The sequence below is a fragment of the Echinops telfairi genome, unplaced genomic scaffold (genome assembly GCF_000313985.2).
Source record: "Echinops telfairi isolate 266 unplaced genomic scaffold, ASM31398v2 ScPeMD7_70;HRSCAF=299, whole genome shotgun sequence".
NCBI lineage: Eukaryota > Metazoa > Chordata > Mammalia > Afrosoricida > Tenrecidae > Echinops > Echinops telfairi.
In genome coordinates, this window is record NW_022103968.1 from 71,859,862 (window position 1) to 71,878,319 (window position 18,458).

The 18,458-nt window shown below is 55.4% G+C and overlaps 2 protein-coding genes across 3 annotated transcripts in view; one reads left to right on the forward strand and one right to left on the reverse strand.

Annotated features, from left to right (window-relative positions):
- Positions 1-830, forward strand: part of DGCR6L (DiGeorge syndrome critical region gene 6 like) — a 5,214-nt gene extending 4,384 nt beyond the window's left edge. The window contains exons 5-6 of one of the 2 annotated variants that reach the window (XM_045291541.1): positions 1-146; positions 392-830. The exon at positions 1-146 is cut by the window's left edge and continues 1 nt beyond it. In XM_045291541.1, the coding sequence (XP_045147476.1) occupies positions 1-146; positions 392-475 (230 nt within the window). In that variant the 3' untranslated portion in view covers positions 476-830. The remainder of the gene's footprint in view (positions 147-391) is intronic. The other variant, XM_004701423.3, reaches the window with a different exon arrangement.
- A 391-nt stretch (positions 831-1,221) lies between these two features.
- LOC101650834 (proline dehydrogenase 1, mitochondrial) overlaps positions 1,222-18,458 on the reverse strand; it is a 28,260-nt gene continuing 11,023 nt past the window's right edge. Inside the window, exons 3-14 of the mRNA XM_004701195.2 lie at positions 11,476-11,510; positions 10,938-11,087; positions 9,912-9,976; positions 9,643-9,759; positions 9,061-9,140; positions 8,378-8,459; positions 6,106-6,198; positions 5,834-5,980; positions 5,516-5,691; positions 3,687-3,785; positions 1,820-1,908; positions 1,222-1,734 (exon numbers count right to left, since the gene is read on the reverse strand). Of these exons, the coding sequence (XP_004701252.2) occupies positions 1,547-1,734; positions 1,820-1,908; positions 3,687-3,785; positions 5,516-5,691; positions 5,834-5,980; positions 6,106-6,198; positions 8,378-8,459; positions 9,061-9,140; positions 9,643-9,759; positions 9,912-9,976; positions 10,938-11,087; positions 11,476-11,510 (1,321 nt within the window). The 3' untranslated portion in view covers positions 1,222-1,546. The remainder of the gene's footprint in view (positions 1,735-1,819; positions 1,909-3,686; positions 3,786-5,515; positions 5,692-5,833; positions 5,981-6,105; positions 6,199-8,377; positions 8,460-9,060; positions 9,141-9,642; positions 9,760-9,911; positions 9,977-10,937; positions 11,088-11,475; positions 11,511-18,458) is intronic.

Below are 18,458 nucleotides of genomic sequence, written 5' to 3' on the forward strand. Positions count from 1 at the left end.
GGCAGGCAGTGGAGCACCGGATCCGTGAAGAGCAGCGGACAATGGATGAGAAGATCGTCCTAGAGCTGGACCGCAAGGTGGCTGACCAGCAGAGCACGCTGGAGAAGGCAGGGGTCGCTGGCTTCTATGTCACCACCAACCCGCAGGTCAGCGATAACACTGGGGGCTGCCCCTGGGGCTGCTGTGACAGGGTACTGATGGGATTGGGGAAGGGGAGACAGCCAGCAAGCAGCCTGCCAGGCCCAGTCCTCCCGTCTGCATGAACCTGTGCGTGTATTGGGCCAGGCCCTCCCCTAGAAGCCAGCCACACTCCTTTCCCAGCACCCTCTGGGCTGCCTCTTCCCAAGTCCTTGGGAAAGGCTGCCTCTAAGTGGACCCCCATATACCCCAGGAGCTGACGCTGCAGATGAACCTGCTAGAGCTCATCCGGAAGCTGCAGCAGAGGGGCTGCCAGGTGGGGAAGGCAGCCCTGTGACCAGGTGGCCCCACAAGTACCCACAACTGCTCAGCCTGGGTCAAGAGGAGCTGGTCTTCCTGGTGTCTGTCACCTACCCAGAGGGGCTGCACCTGCCGCCCTCCATCGAGTGGGTTTCTCTGCCCCAGTGCTAAATGGGGTCGTCGAGGGGAGTGAGCCCTGCCCTGTGCTCAGTGTGCTGTGGACCCTGCAGCCCCTCACCTCATGGCCCTGGCCATGCCCCAGCCTGGCCTGAGCAGTAGGCTTCAGACTCAGACTTGCTCAGACCTTGGTGCCTCCACTGGCGGCTGCTGCCTCGGAGAAATAAAGCCTCAGTGTGACCTGCCCTTGGCTGATGTGGCAGCTCTGGACCCTGTCAAGGAGCCAGTTGAAAATAGTGACTGCAGAGGCACACATGGCCTGAGCTCTTCAGCAAGGGGTACTATGGCTGTGGGGGTAATGGACATTGAGGCACAGGAAGGATCCAGTGGGGGGAGAGTGGCAGAAGGTGGGGGTGCCCAGGGCATGATGAGAGGAGGAGGCATCTGTTCTGGGCCTGACCAGGGGAGGGTCTGTGCTGTTGGCCTGGATTCTGCAAGGGGCAGGAGGTGGCTGGAACTGCACACAGGAGGTACTGGTGGCCCTGCCCCCACCTACCTATCTCTGCCTGACCTCCAAAGCAGCAGATACTGGGAGGGCAGGTCCCAAAGGTGGAGCATCTCAGGCCTAACTGAGCCCTGCCCTCTACACCGACCTCGGAGATGGTCTCAGCCAGTCTGTGGTTTATTAACCAGGCCTGCTTCCTCTGGCCTGGCACTGTCCAGAGTATGCAAGGCACACCTGCCAGAATGTGAAGCCCCATTGGTTGTTGGGCACTGCCCCTGTCCGAATTCAAGTGTACATGTCCAGGGCCACTCAGACCACTCGGCCCACCTCCAGCGGTTCGCCAAGTTGTGGGTGTACACAGGAGGGTTGGGGTTGGAAAAGTTGCAGCCCAGAACCTGCCTCCAAATCACGGCCTTGGCCTGAGGGTGTTTGGAAGAGTCCAGGAGTGAGACAGGCAGCGGTACTGAGTGGGGTCTCCCACAGGCTCTAGGCTGGGTGGTAAGAGAGGCTGCCCGTGCTCAGCCTCCGCATCAGCTCCTGCCACAGCAGCTGCCGCTCTCGCTTGGCGCCCTTCATGATGCCGCTGTTCTCCAGGGCCCGGCGAGACAGGTAGGGCAGTACCTCCATCACGGGGCCGTAGGGCACGTACTTGTAGACCGGGTAGCCTGCCTGGCCTATGTGCAAGGAGACTTCGGCTAAGGCCAGGCCCCATCCCATTCCACCCTGCTCGTCACACCCCCATCCCAGGGATATGCTTACCCAGTGGGAAGCTGATCTGGTCACACATGCCCAACAGCTGTCCAAAGTACACCTGGTGTGTAGAGGGATGCAGGCCGAGTTCTTCCATCCTGCCAGAGCAGAGGCCAGATGCTCAGGAGTTGAGGCAGCCCCAAGGTACTGCCTACATAGCCAGGCCCCCAAGTCCCTCCTTCCATCCCACAGCCCCCAATCTCCACAGTCTAGCTGCCTTCCATTGCAGGGTGGGCCTAGATGTTCTCAGACATCTTCCCACAACCACCCACCTCCCTGTCCCCATTCCAGTGTCAGGGTCTCTTCTGGCCCCGTCCAGAGGACTAAGTACACCCCCCACACCCCGCCCATCCCAGGCTGTGCAGTGAGCCCTAGTGGCACTCAGGGTTAAGGTGGGACTGCTCACCAAAGATCACCAGGTTCTACCCACATGCTGCTAGGTGGGAGAGAGGAGGTTTTGTACTCGGGTAAAGGTTTCCAGCCTGAGAAACCCAGAGAGGCAGTGCTACCCTGTTCTACAGGGCCACTATGAGAGGGCATCAACTCGATGGCAATTTTATTTATTTTGGTTTTCAGACCTCTGTACTAGCTGTGCCCCCTGGGGCCCTTTCCCTCCTTCCCTCAGGACCAGGCTCTATTAGCAGGCCGCTCAGGTTAACAGGGCCTTGGACTCTCTATCACAGTGAGCCCGAGAAGGAAATCTGGGCAGCTGCTGGTCTGCTGACAGTCTCAGACCGTGCCTGCAAGGATGCTTGCCGACCCTGGCCCTGCCAGTGCCCATACCTCTGTGTAGCTAGCTGTAGCCTACGGCCCTGCAGTCATACCCTGCTGGGTGTTAGGGTTTGGTGCAGGCAATGGGAGCAGTCTGCCTTCCCCCGGTGCTTCTGGAGCTCTGACCACCCCAGTTTGACCCACTGCAGTGCAAGGTCCCAGAGGGGCTTCCCCTGGAGAGATGGGCCCACCCTCCTCAGAAGCTGTGTGGTGACAGCAGTGTGAACAGCCATCCTGAAGGGTCATATAGGGTGCAGCCCGGGCAATGAAGAAAAGTAGAGTGAGCTTGGGGCTACCCAGAGGAGAGAGCCTGTGTGCAACCTCCGAGCATGTCTCCGCAGGGAGATTTCGGCAGTCAGCAGTCAGTTGCTTCCCTGAAAACTTTGTCAAGAACGATAAAGAAGAAACGAGTAGCAGACGTCTTACTTTGGTCTTCAGATTTTTCTTATGCCCGAACTAAGGCTTGTCTTTAAAAGGCCTAACCCTCCATGGCCACAACCAATTTGTCTTTTCCTGCTAAGAAAGGGTCAGCAAAACCACAATTGCCGATGCAATGAAACAAAAACTGCTTTCCAGTTGCTCAGAAATAAAGCCTCCTTGTGACCTGCCCTTGGCTGATGTGGCAGCTCTGGAGCCTGTGGAGGAGTCAGTTGAAAATGGGGCCTCTACCTAACCCCCCCCCCAAAAAAAAAAAAAACCCAGCCCAGTTGATCCCAATCACAGTGACCCAACAGGACCGGGTGGTGCTGCTTCTGGGTGACCAATCTGACTTTCCATCTGCTCCTCTTTCTCCCACTGACCTTTTAGTTAGTGGCCCGACACTTAACCTGCTGTGCTACCGGGGCTCCCATGCTGTCAAGTCAGTTTTAACTCAGTGACCCAACATGACAGTAGAAGCCTCCCTGTGCATTTCCAAGGCTGTCGGTCTTTACAGGAGCATGCAGCCTCATTTTTCTCCTGCGGAGCACCAAGTGGTTTTGAACTGCTGACCTAATTGAAATCTCAAAAAGGTCTGCATCAGATGTGTGTGTGTGTTCCACACATATGTCCTTGACCCCCACTGTCCCCACAGACAGAATAATGGCTGGGGGAGGAGCACATGTACCTGTCCAACGTGAAGCGAACGGTATCTTCATTGTGAGATGCCACCATGACCTTGGTCTTGGCATTGTGCTTCAGCTCTTCCAGGACGAAGTCGAGGCACCTGGGGAGATTCCTGGGTAAGCTGGGTCTGTTGCCCTCAGAGAGAGGCTCTCGAAAACATCAGAGCAGAGAGATGGGGCTGGCTGCCGCTCAGTGACAGAAGCCAGCAAGAGGGACAGCCAGCGAGGAGAAATTAAGCGATCTCGGGGACCGGGCAGCCCCAAAGGCCGACAGGGCAACTGCCCCAAAGTGCAAGGAAAGGCTCAGAGCAGCTGAGGTGCCTGGTTCTGAATTTTGTTCCACAAGGGCGTGGATAGAGACAGGCTGCAACTGCTGGAAGTGTGTCCTGCTGTGTGGTGCCCCAGGGTCAGCATGCTCCCGTACCATGCAGGCAGACCCTCCTGGCTGGCCTTGGAGACCAGAAACCACGGCCTCTGTACTGAGTAGGTTCTCAGCGACCCATAGAAGGTTTCTGAGACTGCCCCTTTCGACAGCTCCATCTTCCTGAGGAGTGCCTGGTAGGTTTGAATTGACTTTTTAATCAGCCCCAGGCTGACCCACCGTGCCACATGGGTGCCACATGGGTGGAACACGGTTTACAATAGCTCCCTGGAGGCCAGCATGAGGCCAGCCAGAGCTGGCGGGGAAGGTCAGCAGTTCGACACCTTCAGTTGCTCCTCAGGGAAAGATGAGGCTTTCTACTCCCATACAGCTAGTCAGAAACACACAGGGGCAGTTGTACCCTGTCCTTCAGGGTCAACTCAGTGACCATGAGTTAAGGGGCCAGCCAAGTTCTAACCTAGTTCCCAGCTGCGAAACAGCACCACAGAGCAGTGGCTAAGCAGGCCGTTCACCCCCAAGTGGACTCAGGTGAGCCAGGTCCCTGGAAACTGCGGGTGCCTCCATCAAGGGGAGAGATTGGGAGCGTGGGTGTCATCCTGATTGGGTTATGACAGAATGTGTATGAACTGTTGGATGTCAACCTGATCTGTGCCATCAACTGTCACCTAATTCACAATAAAAAGTTGTTTTTCTTTTAAAAAGATAACTATTAAAAAATAAGGTTATAAAACTTTAAAAGATTACAACCAAGAAAACTGTATGGAGCAGTTCTACTTTGTCATAAGGCGTCACTATGAGTCTGAACCAATCTGACAAGCTAACAACAGCAAGTGTGAGGAGGGTGCAGGACCAGGTTGTGTGGGTTCTCTTGGGTGGCTATGGGGTGGACCCAACTCGACTGCACCTAGCAACCAGAACAATCGCTAGTAGCTTAGGCTCCTGTGTCTGTTATATCCCAGAGTCCAGCCCAGTGCGGGCCTCAGTGGGCGAATGCGCCTCCCGTGATGATGACTGTGGGCTAGGGACTGTCAGGCCTCCAAATGAAAATAAATAGCATTTTCCCACAGAATGCCTTGAGTCCCTGGTGTGTGCCTAGACTGTTCCTGGGACCAGGGCGCTGCCAGGAGAAAGCCAGGTGCACTTTCTGGCAGAACAGGAAAAAAGAAGTTGACATGCCCCACCATACCAGTGGCTATGGGAGGGCTGCAGGCCAAGCAGCGGAGCAGGCTGTGGGTCACCTCTTCTCTTCAAGGGCTATTCCAAGTTTAAAACCCTGAATGGTGCTGAACATGTAGACAGCGGGCCTGCAGGCTGCTTGCCCAGTGGGAGCTCCTGACCAAGGCTAGCCCTGCCCCTGAGGTTTTCAAACTCCCTCCCTGGAAAAGCCTCACCTGTGGCAGGCCAGGTGCCAAAGCTCTCGAGGAGGCCGAGGGGGTGCAGGCAGCATACCTGTGGTACATGGCATTGGTGGCCTCATATGTGGGGTTGATGGGGTCCTTGTAGCCGATCTCTGCAGCCCGGGTGCGTTCCTGGGCCATGTAGGCCCCCCGGACCAGCTTGGCTCCAAAACACCAACCCTCACGGCGAGCAAGCTCCACGTCCAGGGTCACGTTGTCATAAGCATCCTGCCAGGGCCAGTAAAAAGTCCCAGGGAGCCAGGCTGGGCCCAGCCCTGCCAGGAGTCCCCACCCTTGAGTCTGCTCTCCCTGGGGCCTCCCAGGGCTGGGGCCTGTGTGGGACCCAGGCCCGGCGGGGCATCATGCATACCCGGAGGTAGCACTGGTAGGTGTTGAAGATGAGTGGCTGCTCGCGGTTAAACCTCCGCTGCATCTCCAGCGTCAGGCGGCTGATGGCGGGCTGGAAATAAGTCTGCTCGGCATCCACCATCAGCCGCACACCCACCTTGGTGGCTTTCTGAGGCACAGGGGGTAAGGCAGCGCATGAGCCAAGCTCCCCCCTCCTCCCCAACCCAGCCGCCCAGGGTCCTGCCGCCCCAAGTGGAGATGACCACTGTCCAGCTTGTTGGGCCGGCATAGGACCTTGGCTAGGATGTCCATCCTCTGCAGCATCCTCGTCATCTGCTGCTCCTCCTCCTCTGTGAAGCGGGACAGCAGTGGCTCCAGCTGTCCTGTCTGGAGGCAGCACAGCACCCTCACACCACGTGCTGAGCACCCCCAGGGCCTGGTCTGCAGGCCCAGCAGTGCTGCCTCATCCCCACTCTCCCATCATGCCAAGCATAGAGAGCAGACTGGCTGCAGGGCTACAGAGACAAGCCCCCTGTACATGGCGCCATGCAGGGCCAGGAAGAGGGGGGATGCTGTGCAGTAGAGCAGTTGCTGTCCAGACCCACCCAGGGCCTCTGAGCAGTGGGAGGTCTCTTCTACTTCCACAGGTCCCAAATTCCAGCTTCTGCCCTCTCGCTAGGCCAGCAGTCTCACTGGAGGGCACCCACCTGCCACCCCTGCCCACCCCCACCATACATTTTTAGCATAGTAGCCCCACTGGCCTCAGACTGTGCCAGCCCTGTTCAGCACCCTCTTGACATCCTCAGCTCTCATTACAAGAGCCAAGTCCTCTACTGTTGGGCTGGTGGCACCTGCCCCTGGGCTATCTGTATGAAAGCGCTCCCCATGGACCTGCCTGGCACTTTTCTTACATTGCCCATCCTGCAGTGTCCCAACCCAGGAGTGTGTCCTCCCAATGACTCCCAGAGGATGGACAAATCACACTTCAGGATGTCCAACTGCTCCCAACAAAGGGGCTACAGAAGGGGTGCCCACCTAGTCAGCTCAGCCGGGAGTAACCTATGGCTATGGACGTGGGGATGCCAGGCTGCAGGGCCTCCCAGGAGCCAAGTGGGTGCAGTCAGCCAGCACGCAGAGGCAGAGCCTCATACTCCAAATGCCCAACTGTGCTCCCAGGCTGATCTCTGCGGACCGCCTTTGGTTCTCTACTGCCTTGCCCCTGCCCCCCAGGCACAAGCTACCCAGGTTTGTCCCTGGCTATGTCCTTAACTCTCCAAAGGATGGCCACCTTATCAAGCAGTGGCCTCAGGTCAGGTGGAATCTCATGTCCCTTCCCTTGAATGCAGAGTGGTCTTAACAAATGGCTTTTAACAAATGGGATTTGTCAGAGTTGACACTGTGACTCCTAAGCCTAGGTTAGAAAAGGTAGCATAACTTCTGCCTGCTTCTCTCTGAGCTTCACTCACCCTGAGCACCCAGCTATCAAGGCCCCAAGCTGAGAGCCAACATTGTGGGAAACAGATTTCTCCTGAGTTGTCTCCTCTAAGTGCATTCCAAACCTAGCTGCTTGCTACACATGATAAATGACTACACTTGGGGGTCAATGAAAGTAGGTCAGGTTATTCTCCCTAAGGGTTATCAGTCATCTAGAGCAGTCAGACTGTATAGTCTGTCCCACCCTAAGTAGGGCCCACTCCCTTCTGATAAGGATAGTAGTAGATTATTTCCCTGATATTGAATCTAGGGTCTGCCCTTCTTGTCACATGTATACCCCTAGTCCCTCCCCTTCCTATTATGTGTACACCCCTAGCTCATCCCCTTCCTGTTATGCTTATGCCCATTGTATATCCCCCTCCTACTGCTTGTATTGCCTATGTCACAACTGCTTCCTATGATGTATGTCTTTACCTGTAATTAGGGGGCATGCATGCCCCCCCCAAAATATATAAGCCTTGGTTAGTAATAAATGACTCTCTCCTGCCTTCTCTGCCCGTGCTGTGTGTGGACCTGGCTGTTGAAATCATGGCCATTTAGGAGGTGAGCATGCCACCATGAAATTTGTCTGACTTATTTATTTTACTCTCTTCTATCTCTCTTATTCTCTATGACTTTACTATAATCTTTACATATTATCGCCATACAATTGAGTCTCCTGAACCTGCGATTAGTTGTGGGAGGTTGGCTACCCCCACACAACATCAACTACTAAATGTGCAAGTTTGGGGGCCTCCAGATGAGCCTCACCCCAGCTACTGTCTTAAGACTCTTCCAGCAGATGAACCTTCAGTGGAGCCCCATCAACCCAGCACCATAAAGAGTGATAACGTAAGGGTGGCTGTTATTGCAGGCCACTGAGATTCGGAGCGACCTAGCACACAGTGATCAAACACCATCCTAGGAAGGGCCTCCCGGATTCCCAACTCACCTCGGCATAAGCCCCTTGTGGCACTCCAAACACTTGAGAATTAGAAAATTATCTTCTGCCCCCAGGATCAGAGCTCAGTGGAGCCAGTGGGAACAGTGACCCAGGCAACAGAAGAAGAGAAATCAAAATGGAGAGTCTTACCTCCAGGTTTGGGACCACCAAGTGCTTAGAGAGCTTGGTTCTGCCATCAATGAGGCTGCTCCAGTCCAGCAGGTCCACAGTGCTGAGGTGAGAAGCCACCATCAGCCATGGGCATGGTGTCTAGTTCTGGCCCCCAAATCTGCCCTATCCCCTCAAAGAGCACCCTCAACTCAATCACAGCAAAATCGACGTCTATTTCAAATGAAAATAACAGGCACCACGCGTCACTGCTACAAGCAGGCAGGATGGTGGCTTTAAGCTTATGATGGGCTGGTGTGCAGGAGGGGGATAAGGCAAGGGCAGAGCTAGTCACTCTGCCACTGTAGGTGAGACCAAGGAGATGGCAGTGGCGCCCCTGAAGGGTGTGGCCACGAATGGCTCTCTGTGGCAGATGCCACACTGCTAACCCTGCTGTACTGTCCTGAATCAGTTCCCTGATTCAACTATGGGGACCCTGGTGGAGGGGCAGGTGCAGGCCACCTCAGCCTGCCATCTCAGGAAACCTGCTGGGGCCAGAAACTCCTACCCAGACTCCCTCTTGGCTACTCCAACAGATTGTCACCCCCGCCCCTACCAGGCTTGTGCTTTCCAGGACGGGGGCCAGAATTGGGCACATAGGTAGTCATGGCTGACCTGGCCTGCAAGTGGCACACATCCTCTTACCAGCCAGGACCTTCACTTACCCAGACACCCCAAGGGTCTCAGCTGTGAACCAGTCTTTGATCTCAGTTTTGCTGGTGATGCCCATCTTTGCCACACTTTCCTGAAGAATTGAGAAGCCGTCCATCCGTGGTACCTAGCTCAACTCACTAGCATCTCCTGCTCCCTCCTCCTCCCCTGGCTTGTGATGGTAAATCTGACTCCCCAACACTGGCAGTGAAGATGGGGCTTGTTGGTTATAAAAGGAGGAAAAGTAAAATCGAAACAGGCTTAATTTATTTTGTGATACATGATAGTTTGTAACACAACCGAAAAGATGGGGCTGTGCTTCTATCCAGGGTGGATCAGGTCTAGTCGGTCTACTGCCCACTCCTGTCACTCCAACTCCCATCATACACTGCTCCTTCAGGGCTACAACCCTTCAGCCCTGCTCCCAGTCCCTCCCCATGGCAGCTCTGTGTGGCTCCCCCCACCTGCCAGTGAACCCAGCAGATGGAGGCAGTCAGTAGATTGTAGGCTCCTGAACAGCAGCACCCTGAATCTAACTGCCTGGCCCCTCCCCGCAGAGAGCCTGGAAAGGGCTCTGTCCCCCTAGCCACACATACCTGCAGGGCTACCACCTCCAGCTTCATGTCTTTGGCCGCCAGCCCCGCCTTTCCTTGGTCGGCAGCCATTTGGTGGAAGAACTGTCGCCACTTCGTCAGCACCTCTGAGAACTGCAGCTGCAAGGGCAGGCCTGAGCCCCAAGCGCACAAGCACCCACCCAGCCCTCGGCCCCAGGCTCCCAAGGCCAAGGCAAGGGGCAGCCTCAGGCACTTTCATTTAGTGCTAATGCAGCTGCAAGTTCTTGTGGGTGGAAAGTTCTGGCACTTACCAGAAACTGGGGTCTCCCCAGGGCTGTGAGTTTGATGGCTGAGAAGCCGTCATTGCTGGCGCCGCCTGTTAGAAGCCACAGAAAGAGGCATGAAAACTCCTGAAGAGGTGGGCAGGGACCTGGGCACCAGGGTGGGTGGGACAGGAGGTAGGGGACCTACGCCTGCACCTGTGGAAGCTGGTAGCCCCACAACTTGGCCTTCCACTCAGATCGCAGCCCCCGAAATGCATGCACATGGGCACACTGGGCGCTCAGGAGACTTTTTGCTAAGATGGGACAGCCACGTAGGCAGGGTCCGTTGTTTCACAGGTACAAGAAGATGGTCAGGCAGTCGGCCAGGCCAAAGAGCCCAGGCCTCAGTTTCCCCTACTACACCACCAGCACCCCACTGGCTGCATGTGTGTGCCACATGCTGGACCCGGCTTGAGTGCAGAGAGCTCTGGGCGGCCCCTCAGGAGCCCTCCCGAGACCTTTGCTTCTGGGTGACCCTCCTTGTCATTGGCCCCAGACAGGAAGGCACGGAGCTGAGTCTGGCACAGCTGAGGTGCCCGCCACATCAGTGGAGACGAGCTGGCAAGTGGCCCCAGTGGCCAAGACTCCCCCACTGCTTCTCTGGGAACACACTGCTGCCCTTTCTTTCAACACTCAGGAAGTTGGAAGAGGCACAGTGCCCGTGAAGGGGAGTAGGGCTGGCCAAGTCTGCCCACTGGGGTTTGGCTGGTTTCTGGAACCCAGAGAGGTCCTCAGGCCCTGGCAAACTGCTGGCTCCCTGGCAGCTCTAACAACTGGGCTCCATGCTGAGCATCCAGCGCTTAGGAAGCCCCCACATGCACTCCCTGAGCCAGAGAACCTTCCTGTCAGGTACCACACTCTTGCTGACCAGGTGAGGGACCCAGAGCAGAGGTGGGGCTCCCAACACACAAGTCCTCTGAGGCCACCTTTAGAACTGCCTGGCAGGGCTGCCGCTCCCCACTTGTAGGGGACAGGCCAGCTGCTTGGCTTGGTCAGCAAGGACCGTGACACCACCTGAAGCCTCGATGCAGCGCAGGAACGTCTCCATGTGCCCATCACACTTGGCTTCGTTGGCATAGAAGTAGGTGCGGGCACTAATGACGCCGTCCCTGCGGTCCCCAAAGGCCCTGTGGGCCTGGTACTGCTTCTCCCGCTTACTCAGACCTGCAAAAACAAACATACATGCACCCCTGCTGCAACCCCTCCCCTGCCCCCCAGTCACCTTGCAGGCCCTGTCCCCACTACACTGACCTGCCACATTCCCCCTGACAGTCCCGAGACCCACCCTGCTGGTCAGCTCTGTGTCCTGCATGGGTCCTGTGCCAAGCACCATGTATCTATCATGCATTAACCACCATGTGCCCTGCCTGGGACAGGACGACAGAGCTTGCATCTCAGAGGAGCATGGGCAGCATCTGCCAGGGGGCAAGGAGGTCTGTCCTTCACCACAGAGCATGCAGGTGACCTGTATCTGTGAGGGGTTGCTCAGGAAGTTGGCCCTCATGACCACCATGTGGGCATGAGTTCTTGGGCCAGCGGGCCCCTTACTCACCACTGCCATCTCTCTCCGCTGCTGAGGTGCAGGACCTGCAGGAAGGAGGCAGAAGGCTTGGGGTGGCACCAGCTCCTGGCAGGTGACAACTATACACGCTCCTACCTGTGGGGCAGAGCTGAAGGCTGCAGAGCGACTGGGGTACCCTCCATTCCACACCAGACCTCTGGGCTGCCTCGGGGACAGATGCCCGCCTGTGACAAGCTACTGGCCCTCCCCTGGCCTCAGGCTTCATACAGTGAAGTAAGGCAATGAGTGAACGAACGAGTGAGGAATGGTCAACCAACTTGGGATGTTCAACAGTTCATCTCCAACTTAGCAACGCTGTAGGATTGAACACAACTGCACCACGGGGTTCAGAAAACATAAATGCATATAGAAGCAGACAGCCTCATTGTCCTTCAGAGCAGCTGGTCAGTTTGAACTGGTTGGAGACCTGGACTTCGGGAGGCCAAAGGCGCTCCTGCTGTTCGGGTGGGCTTCCCGTCCCACTGCCGAGGCTGCCAGCGCCCCGTCCCACCCCAGTGGACCCAACGGAGGTCTTGATGAGGCGTGGTTCATTTGTACAAGGTAAGACCCTGTGGTCTTGTCCACCTCAGTCAGGCCCAGCCGATCACCCCTCAGCCAGGATCCCTACTGGCTCCAGGAAGGGAGCTACAAAAGTGGGGAGGAACTGTTTAAACTTTGAGTGACTAAGTGTGTGTGTGTGTGTGTGTGTGTGTCTGGTGTGTGTGGCTCCACAGACAGAAGACCCCAAGCCAGTCTGAGTCCTAACATGCAACACTGTGGTCACGTCATGCAGCATCACGGAGACTCGCCTCTCCTGTGGAGGGAGGCTGACGAGGCCCAGGGTTTACACAAGTGCTTCCTAGTCATGGCTGACCTAGCTCTCGAGAGGGACATGGTCAAGTGAATGGCTGTCCATGTGGTCCCATTCAGAGGCACCCCCTTCCCTTGTCTGCCATGCCATCATTCCAGAGTTCCACAGACACCAAGGGACATCACCAGTTGCAGCCCGCCGTGTTAGACTGTATGATCAGAAACCTTGACAAAGTCCCTCAGCACTATGACGTCCAAGTAAAACCAGGGCAACTCTGAGGCTGTGCTGGGTCAAATGGCCATTCTTTGAAGTTGATTGGCCCCTGGAGGGCACACTCAACCCCTTCACAGTCCAGGACAGTTTGTAATGTGGTCTCGGGGAGCCCTGGCCACCCTGCTCAGTTTTCCTGTAACTATGGCCTGCTCCTCGCCTCCACAGTCCGGTTTTGTTGCTCTAGGTAGGGGAAGAGTCAGATTTTTATTGCTCAAAAGACAAGCCAAATGTGGCAGAAAGTCCACTAAGCTGCCCCTAAGGAAGAACCCTTCCCACCGCCCTACGGTTCTCCCCCACCAGCTGCAGCACCCACTTCCCCCGCCGCTTCTGGTGCCAACTCCAGCATCTGACCTCGCTGCTCCTGTCCCCCTGGCTGTTTCCGGGCCAGTTGGGAGCCAGCTTGACTCTAGCCATCTGCCTCTACCTGCTGGCCAATTACCGGCCACCTGCCTGTGCAGCCTGACGGGGATGATGACACCCGGACAGCCATATTTTATTACCTTTGGCACCTCTGACCTTAACTGGAAAAAATAGTATCCCCCTACACCCTATACAGAGAAACCCCAAGCTATAGTTGAAGTAGTTGGTAGCCGACCAAAGAAAGGGGGGCACCCACACAAGCACACTGCCCCGCTGCAACCCGATCCATCAGTGTGCCCACTGCAAACTCAAAGGCACTGGAAGAACCCTCCCTTTGTGGGCTTTGTGGGGGACAACACGGACTGAGGGCCACTGGGCTCCTACTACCTTGGCTCCCAAGAGCCCATGGACCAAGTCCAAGTCAATTTCCATGTTGATACTGGAGTTGACCTCTCAGTGGTCAGTACCCCAGGAGCCCCTCTCAGCAACGGTCGTGCCACTCTCCTCAGGCCTACTGGGGAATGTGCCACACAAGCCTGCTCTTGGCCCTGGCCCTGCCAGCTGGTGGGGCGTGAAGTAGTCCACAAGTTCCTCGATGTTCCTGACGGCCCCTGCCCCTGCTGGGTCAGGACCTCCTGTCCAAAGTGGGGACAAGAGCCACCTTTGTGCCCGCGGGCCCCATCCAGCTATCCCTACCCAACACAAAGCACCTGGTCATGGCCCTTACTGTCGCCTGAGAAGAGGAGCAGAGACTCCACTCAAGTCACCTGCCATCACGACAACCCAGAAGAGCTCCTCACTGCCTTTCCCAACATCTGGGCCGAGCGCTCGCTCACCCAAAACCTGCAGTTAACCAAGCGCCAGCTGTAGCTGAACTTAAGCCAGGAGCTCAATCCACAGGATATGACAGAACCATATCTCCAGAGAGGCCCGTGTGGGAATTCAGGAGCACATTGTTAGGCTCTGAGAGGCTGGAATACTTTGAGGATGTCAGTCTGCCTGCAACACTCCGCTCCTCCCTGTGAAGAAGCCTAGGTGGGGAGTGGGGGTGAGGAGGGGTGGGGTACCGCCCTATGCAAGACCTATGGGCCGTCAACAGTGCTGCAGCCACCATGCATCCTGTGGTCCCTACCCCATAGACACTGCTGAGCCTCCTTCCACCCAAGGCTGCCTGGTTTACCTGCCGGGGCCGGAAAGATGCCTTATTCTGCGTAAAACTAGCACCCGTCAGTCAGCCCATCTTTGTCTTTAAATGGGAGAACCCAAACTTCGGAGCTAAGAGCCAAATGACCACACCCGCTTACCCCCAAGGGTACAGAACGTTGCCTACCTTGTTAGGAGAGGCCTTAAAATCAGACTTAGCCAGCTTTCTTGGAGACAAGCTAAACTGCTTACTCCTCCAGTCTGGATGGTTTGCTCCTTCTGAGCGACACCAGGGAGGACTGTTGGATGGGGACACTTGCACCCCTACAGCTCTTGGACTCTGTAGGATACAAGGTATCATGGGAAAAGGCACAAATATGCCAGCAACGTGTTCAATTCCTTGCAGAGGGATGCCGTTGGCAGAAAACAGGTCTTCTGCTCCATGCTTCCTCTGCTCACCAGGAAGCCGCTATAGGAGTTTCTGGGTGTGGCAGGATTTTTGGCTTCACACAAAAGGCAAAGCCTCTATATGCTACCTTGACGGGGCTGGACAACACCCCTTTTGAGTGGACGCAGGCTCAAGATCAAGCCTACACTGACATAAAATGGGCTCTCACCAAGGCCCCTGCCCTAGGTCTGTCTGACATCCAGGAAGACCTCACTGACATGCCCAAGGCTGAGGGTCACGGACACCTGCCGGGAAGAGTCTGCACTTTCTCTGCACGGGTAGAGGCAAGACCCACCCGCACAGAGACGGCCAAGAGGGGACCCAACATCTCCTCTAGGAAATCACCCCTCTGTGCGGATTGCCTCTGACTACAGAAGGGACAATGGATTGTCATTTGTCGCACAGGTCCTACAACTAAGCACCCTCTTGGGGATAAAGGAGAACTTCCATGCCGCCTACCGCCCGGAGAGCTCAGGGAAAGTAGAGCACTGGAGGCAACAATTGGGAAGTTTTGTCAAGAAACTAGGCTCAAACCCAGTGGATAATCTTCTTTTGAAATAATGTTTGGCAGGCCCCTACCCCTAGTAAGACAGTTCAAGGGTGACCCCACTTCCCTTGGGCAGCAAGGCCTCAGTGAAGCGCTCTAAGCCCTCGGAGCTGCCCTCAAGAACATCCACCTGGGGGAAGCAGATTTCTCCCAAGTTGTCGCCCCTGCCCCCCAAATATGTGTTAGACTCAGGACACTGCTTGCAGCTGATGGTAAATAATTGTCAAGTTACCTCCCAGCAGGCAGGCAGTTGCCAGACTACCTGGTCTCACTCACTCCCTGCTGTTAAGGACAATGGGCTACTTCTCCCTAAAGGCCTGTGGCCATCAGTTTGGTCCCTGCAGGGTGGGTTTACACCCTACTGATAATAGTTTCTATGGTGAGCAGAGAACAGGTCAAACCAGCTCAGTGACATCCAAAGATAGGCTGCCATCCTTCTTGTCACATGTGTACCCTTATTCCCTCCTCTTCCAATAGCCTATGAACCCCTAGGTCACCCCCCTCTCAATGCTGTGTATGAACCCCTAGATCAACTCCCTCTCATTGCTGTATTACCTGTAGCACAACCCTTTCCAGTGACGTATGTCTTCACCTGTAATTAGGGGGCTTGCATGTCCCCAGAGAATATAAAAGCCTTGGTTAGCAATAAATAGCTCTTTCTCCATGTGGACCACCAAGTGAGGCGGAGGTGAGCACTGCTACTATGGAATGTGTCTGACTCCATAATTTCAATCTCTTCTATATCATACTTTCAATCTCTTCTATATCTCAGTCTTTTCTAAATCTCTATGACTCTACTATAATTTTTACTTATTATCACTGTACAATTGCGCCTACCAGACCCGTGATGATGTGTTAGGGGCTGGTCTACCTTGACATCTACCAGGTCGTGCTAATTAGGTGTCAGGTCCTCTTGGGAAACCCATCCACCCTTTCCAGCCCACTGGGTCAGTGGAGGTCAAAAAACGGAAACAGGAACCTAACAGCTGGCATGGACCGTGACAATAACACTGGTCACTCCAACTGCTCTTAAAGTGACTGGGCATGCCCTGTGGATCCATGACACCCGAGTAAGGGACTTCACACCTTCCTCACCCTGCGACCCTTTCATACAGTTGCTCGTGTGGTGGTAACCCCGCCAACCATAAAATTGTTTTTGTTGCTACTTCATAACTGTAATTTTGCTCCTGTTATGAATTGGGTGACCCCAGTGAAAGGGTTATTTGATCCTCAAAGGGTCATGACCCACAGGTTGAGAGCCACTGTCCTAGGAAAACCATCTTCCAGACTCCTTGGAACCCACTCAGGGTGACCCTGAAGTGAGAGCCACCTGCTGGGAAAGGCGACAGCCCTGTCCTAGTCGCAGGCCCGGACGCTGACCAGTCTACACACAGCAGAAGCCTGAGGCTCTGTAGAGACCTTGCCCTCATGCCCTGTGGCGCATGCCCCTCTTGGAGCCCAAAGCTCATATCAGCCACAGGGCTAGCCATGACCGCCCCTGAAGAATGGCTATCTTTCCACGGGTGCTCCTGGGGCCTTTTACATTGTTGTTTAGTCCTGTTTGGATCTTTCAACAGCTTATAATCCCCACAGCTCACACCTGGTTCTCAATGTTACTGCCTCGAGGGACCCTGTTGTCCTCGAGTACGCCGCCTGCCTAGTACTCACTCAATTGTGGAGAACTGACCTGACAGCCGCCTCCGCTATCTATCTGTGCCCACACACTACGGGGACTGGATGGTCCTGGAGAAGGAGAGCTGAGATGTGGAAAAGGGGCCCTTGTGCTCCCTCTGGACACTGCTTGGTGGGGCTGGGTGTCTGATCCTGGCTGTCAGGGGATCGATAAACTCCATGTCGTTAGGGGACAACAGCCTCCCAACTGTCAACCGAAATCTCAAAGCAGCCCCCTCCATACTCCAGATATCTTGATGACACCAACCACCCTGAGAGTGATGCCCACAAGTAGCAAAGACTATGGGCATCCAAAGGGGGGCAGAGGAGCCACAGTTTTGCTGTTACATGGTCAGTGTACACAGGTCAGTGCAAAGGGGCCCAAGGTGAGGGACTGACACAGTGGCTGCGACCACAGGCTCCAACACAACTGTGGGGATGGCGTGGGGCTGGGCAGTGTTCTGCTGTGCTGTGCTTAGGGTCGCTGTGAGGTGGAACCAGCATGAGTGCAGCACATCACAACCGCCACCCCACTCTGGTGCAGACAGTTATGCTCCTCGTTGGTGGTTAATTGAGTTAGTGTCTAAAAGCCAAGTCACCCCTGGCAGAGCCCCGGTTTCATCCTAAGCCTTAAAATCGGTCCAAATGCCATCCTGAGTCCCCCACGTTCACTTTCTGACCACCAAGCCACCAAAATGAAGTCCAAGGAGACAGGAAAGGACAGCAGCCCCGAGCAATCTCCATGGTAATCTGGGAGGGCAGGGAGGAGCATACACACAGGAGCTGGCTCAGTGCCTTTGACTCAGCGATACTACAGGACAGTACAGAACTGCCCCTGAGGGTTTCCAAGACAGTAACTCTTTAAGGGAGGAGAAAGCCCCATCTTGCTGCTGGTGGGTTCGAACTGCTGACCTTTCGGATCGCAGCCCATAACCATTAAGGATAAGGAAGTTCTCCCTCACGACCTAGATATGAAAACAGAAGTCATCTCCTTTGTCCTCCCCAATTCTGGCCTAATTAAGCAACAAAGGACCCCTCCTGTCTTTATCATAAAGCCTTTGATGACCGTTTTGCAGACGTTACTGTTCATGCTTGTCTGCTCTGTTTTAAGAACCAAACCACTCCAAATGCTATAAAGAACAAATTGTGATCGACATCAGTCTGTCTCCCATCTCTCTCTTCTCTTTGCATATGTTGAATGAAATTTGTCCCCCCGCCCCCCCACATTGTAATCTTGTGATGGTTTTACTCTAGGATAGTAATAGATAACAAGACTGATGGTCAGAGGGGCTAGATCATTTGCCAAAGTCACACAGCTGGCCATGGGCAGAGCTGGGGCTTGCACCAAGGCTGTTTGCCTCCAGAGTCCACAGAGCAAGTCTGCCGCCACCCACCCAGAGCTGAGGTCTCCCCACCACTCCCCAGGGTGGGGTAGATGGGCCCTGTAGGTGAAGCGGGTAGCTGTAAAAATACTAAAGAGGTCCCCTGTACAAATGTGGTCAGGAGTGACCCTGACCAGCCAGGAACAGTATGTGATAGTGATTCTGCCTGCCAGCCCGGCTCAGCTTCCAGGGCCCTCCAGGTCCGGGGCATTGAGCAGGGAGGGGCCCATCCAGCACACCTTGGAGCCTGGGGGTAGAGGACAGCTGGAGAGGAGCAGGGCTCCATGCCCTGGGAGGAGCAGGGCTGGGGAGGAGCAGGGCTCCATGCACTTAGGACAC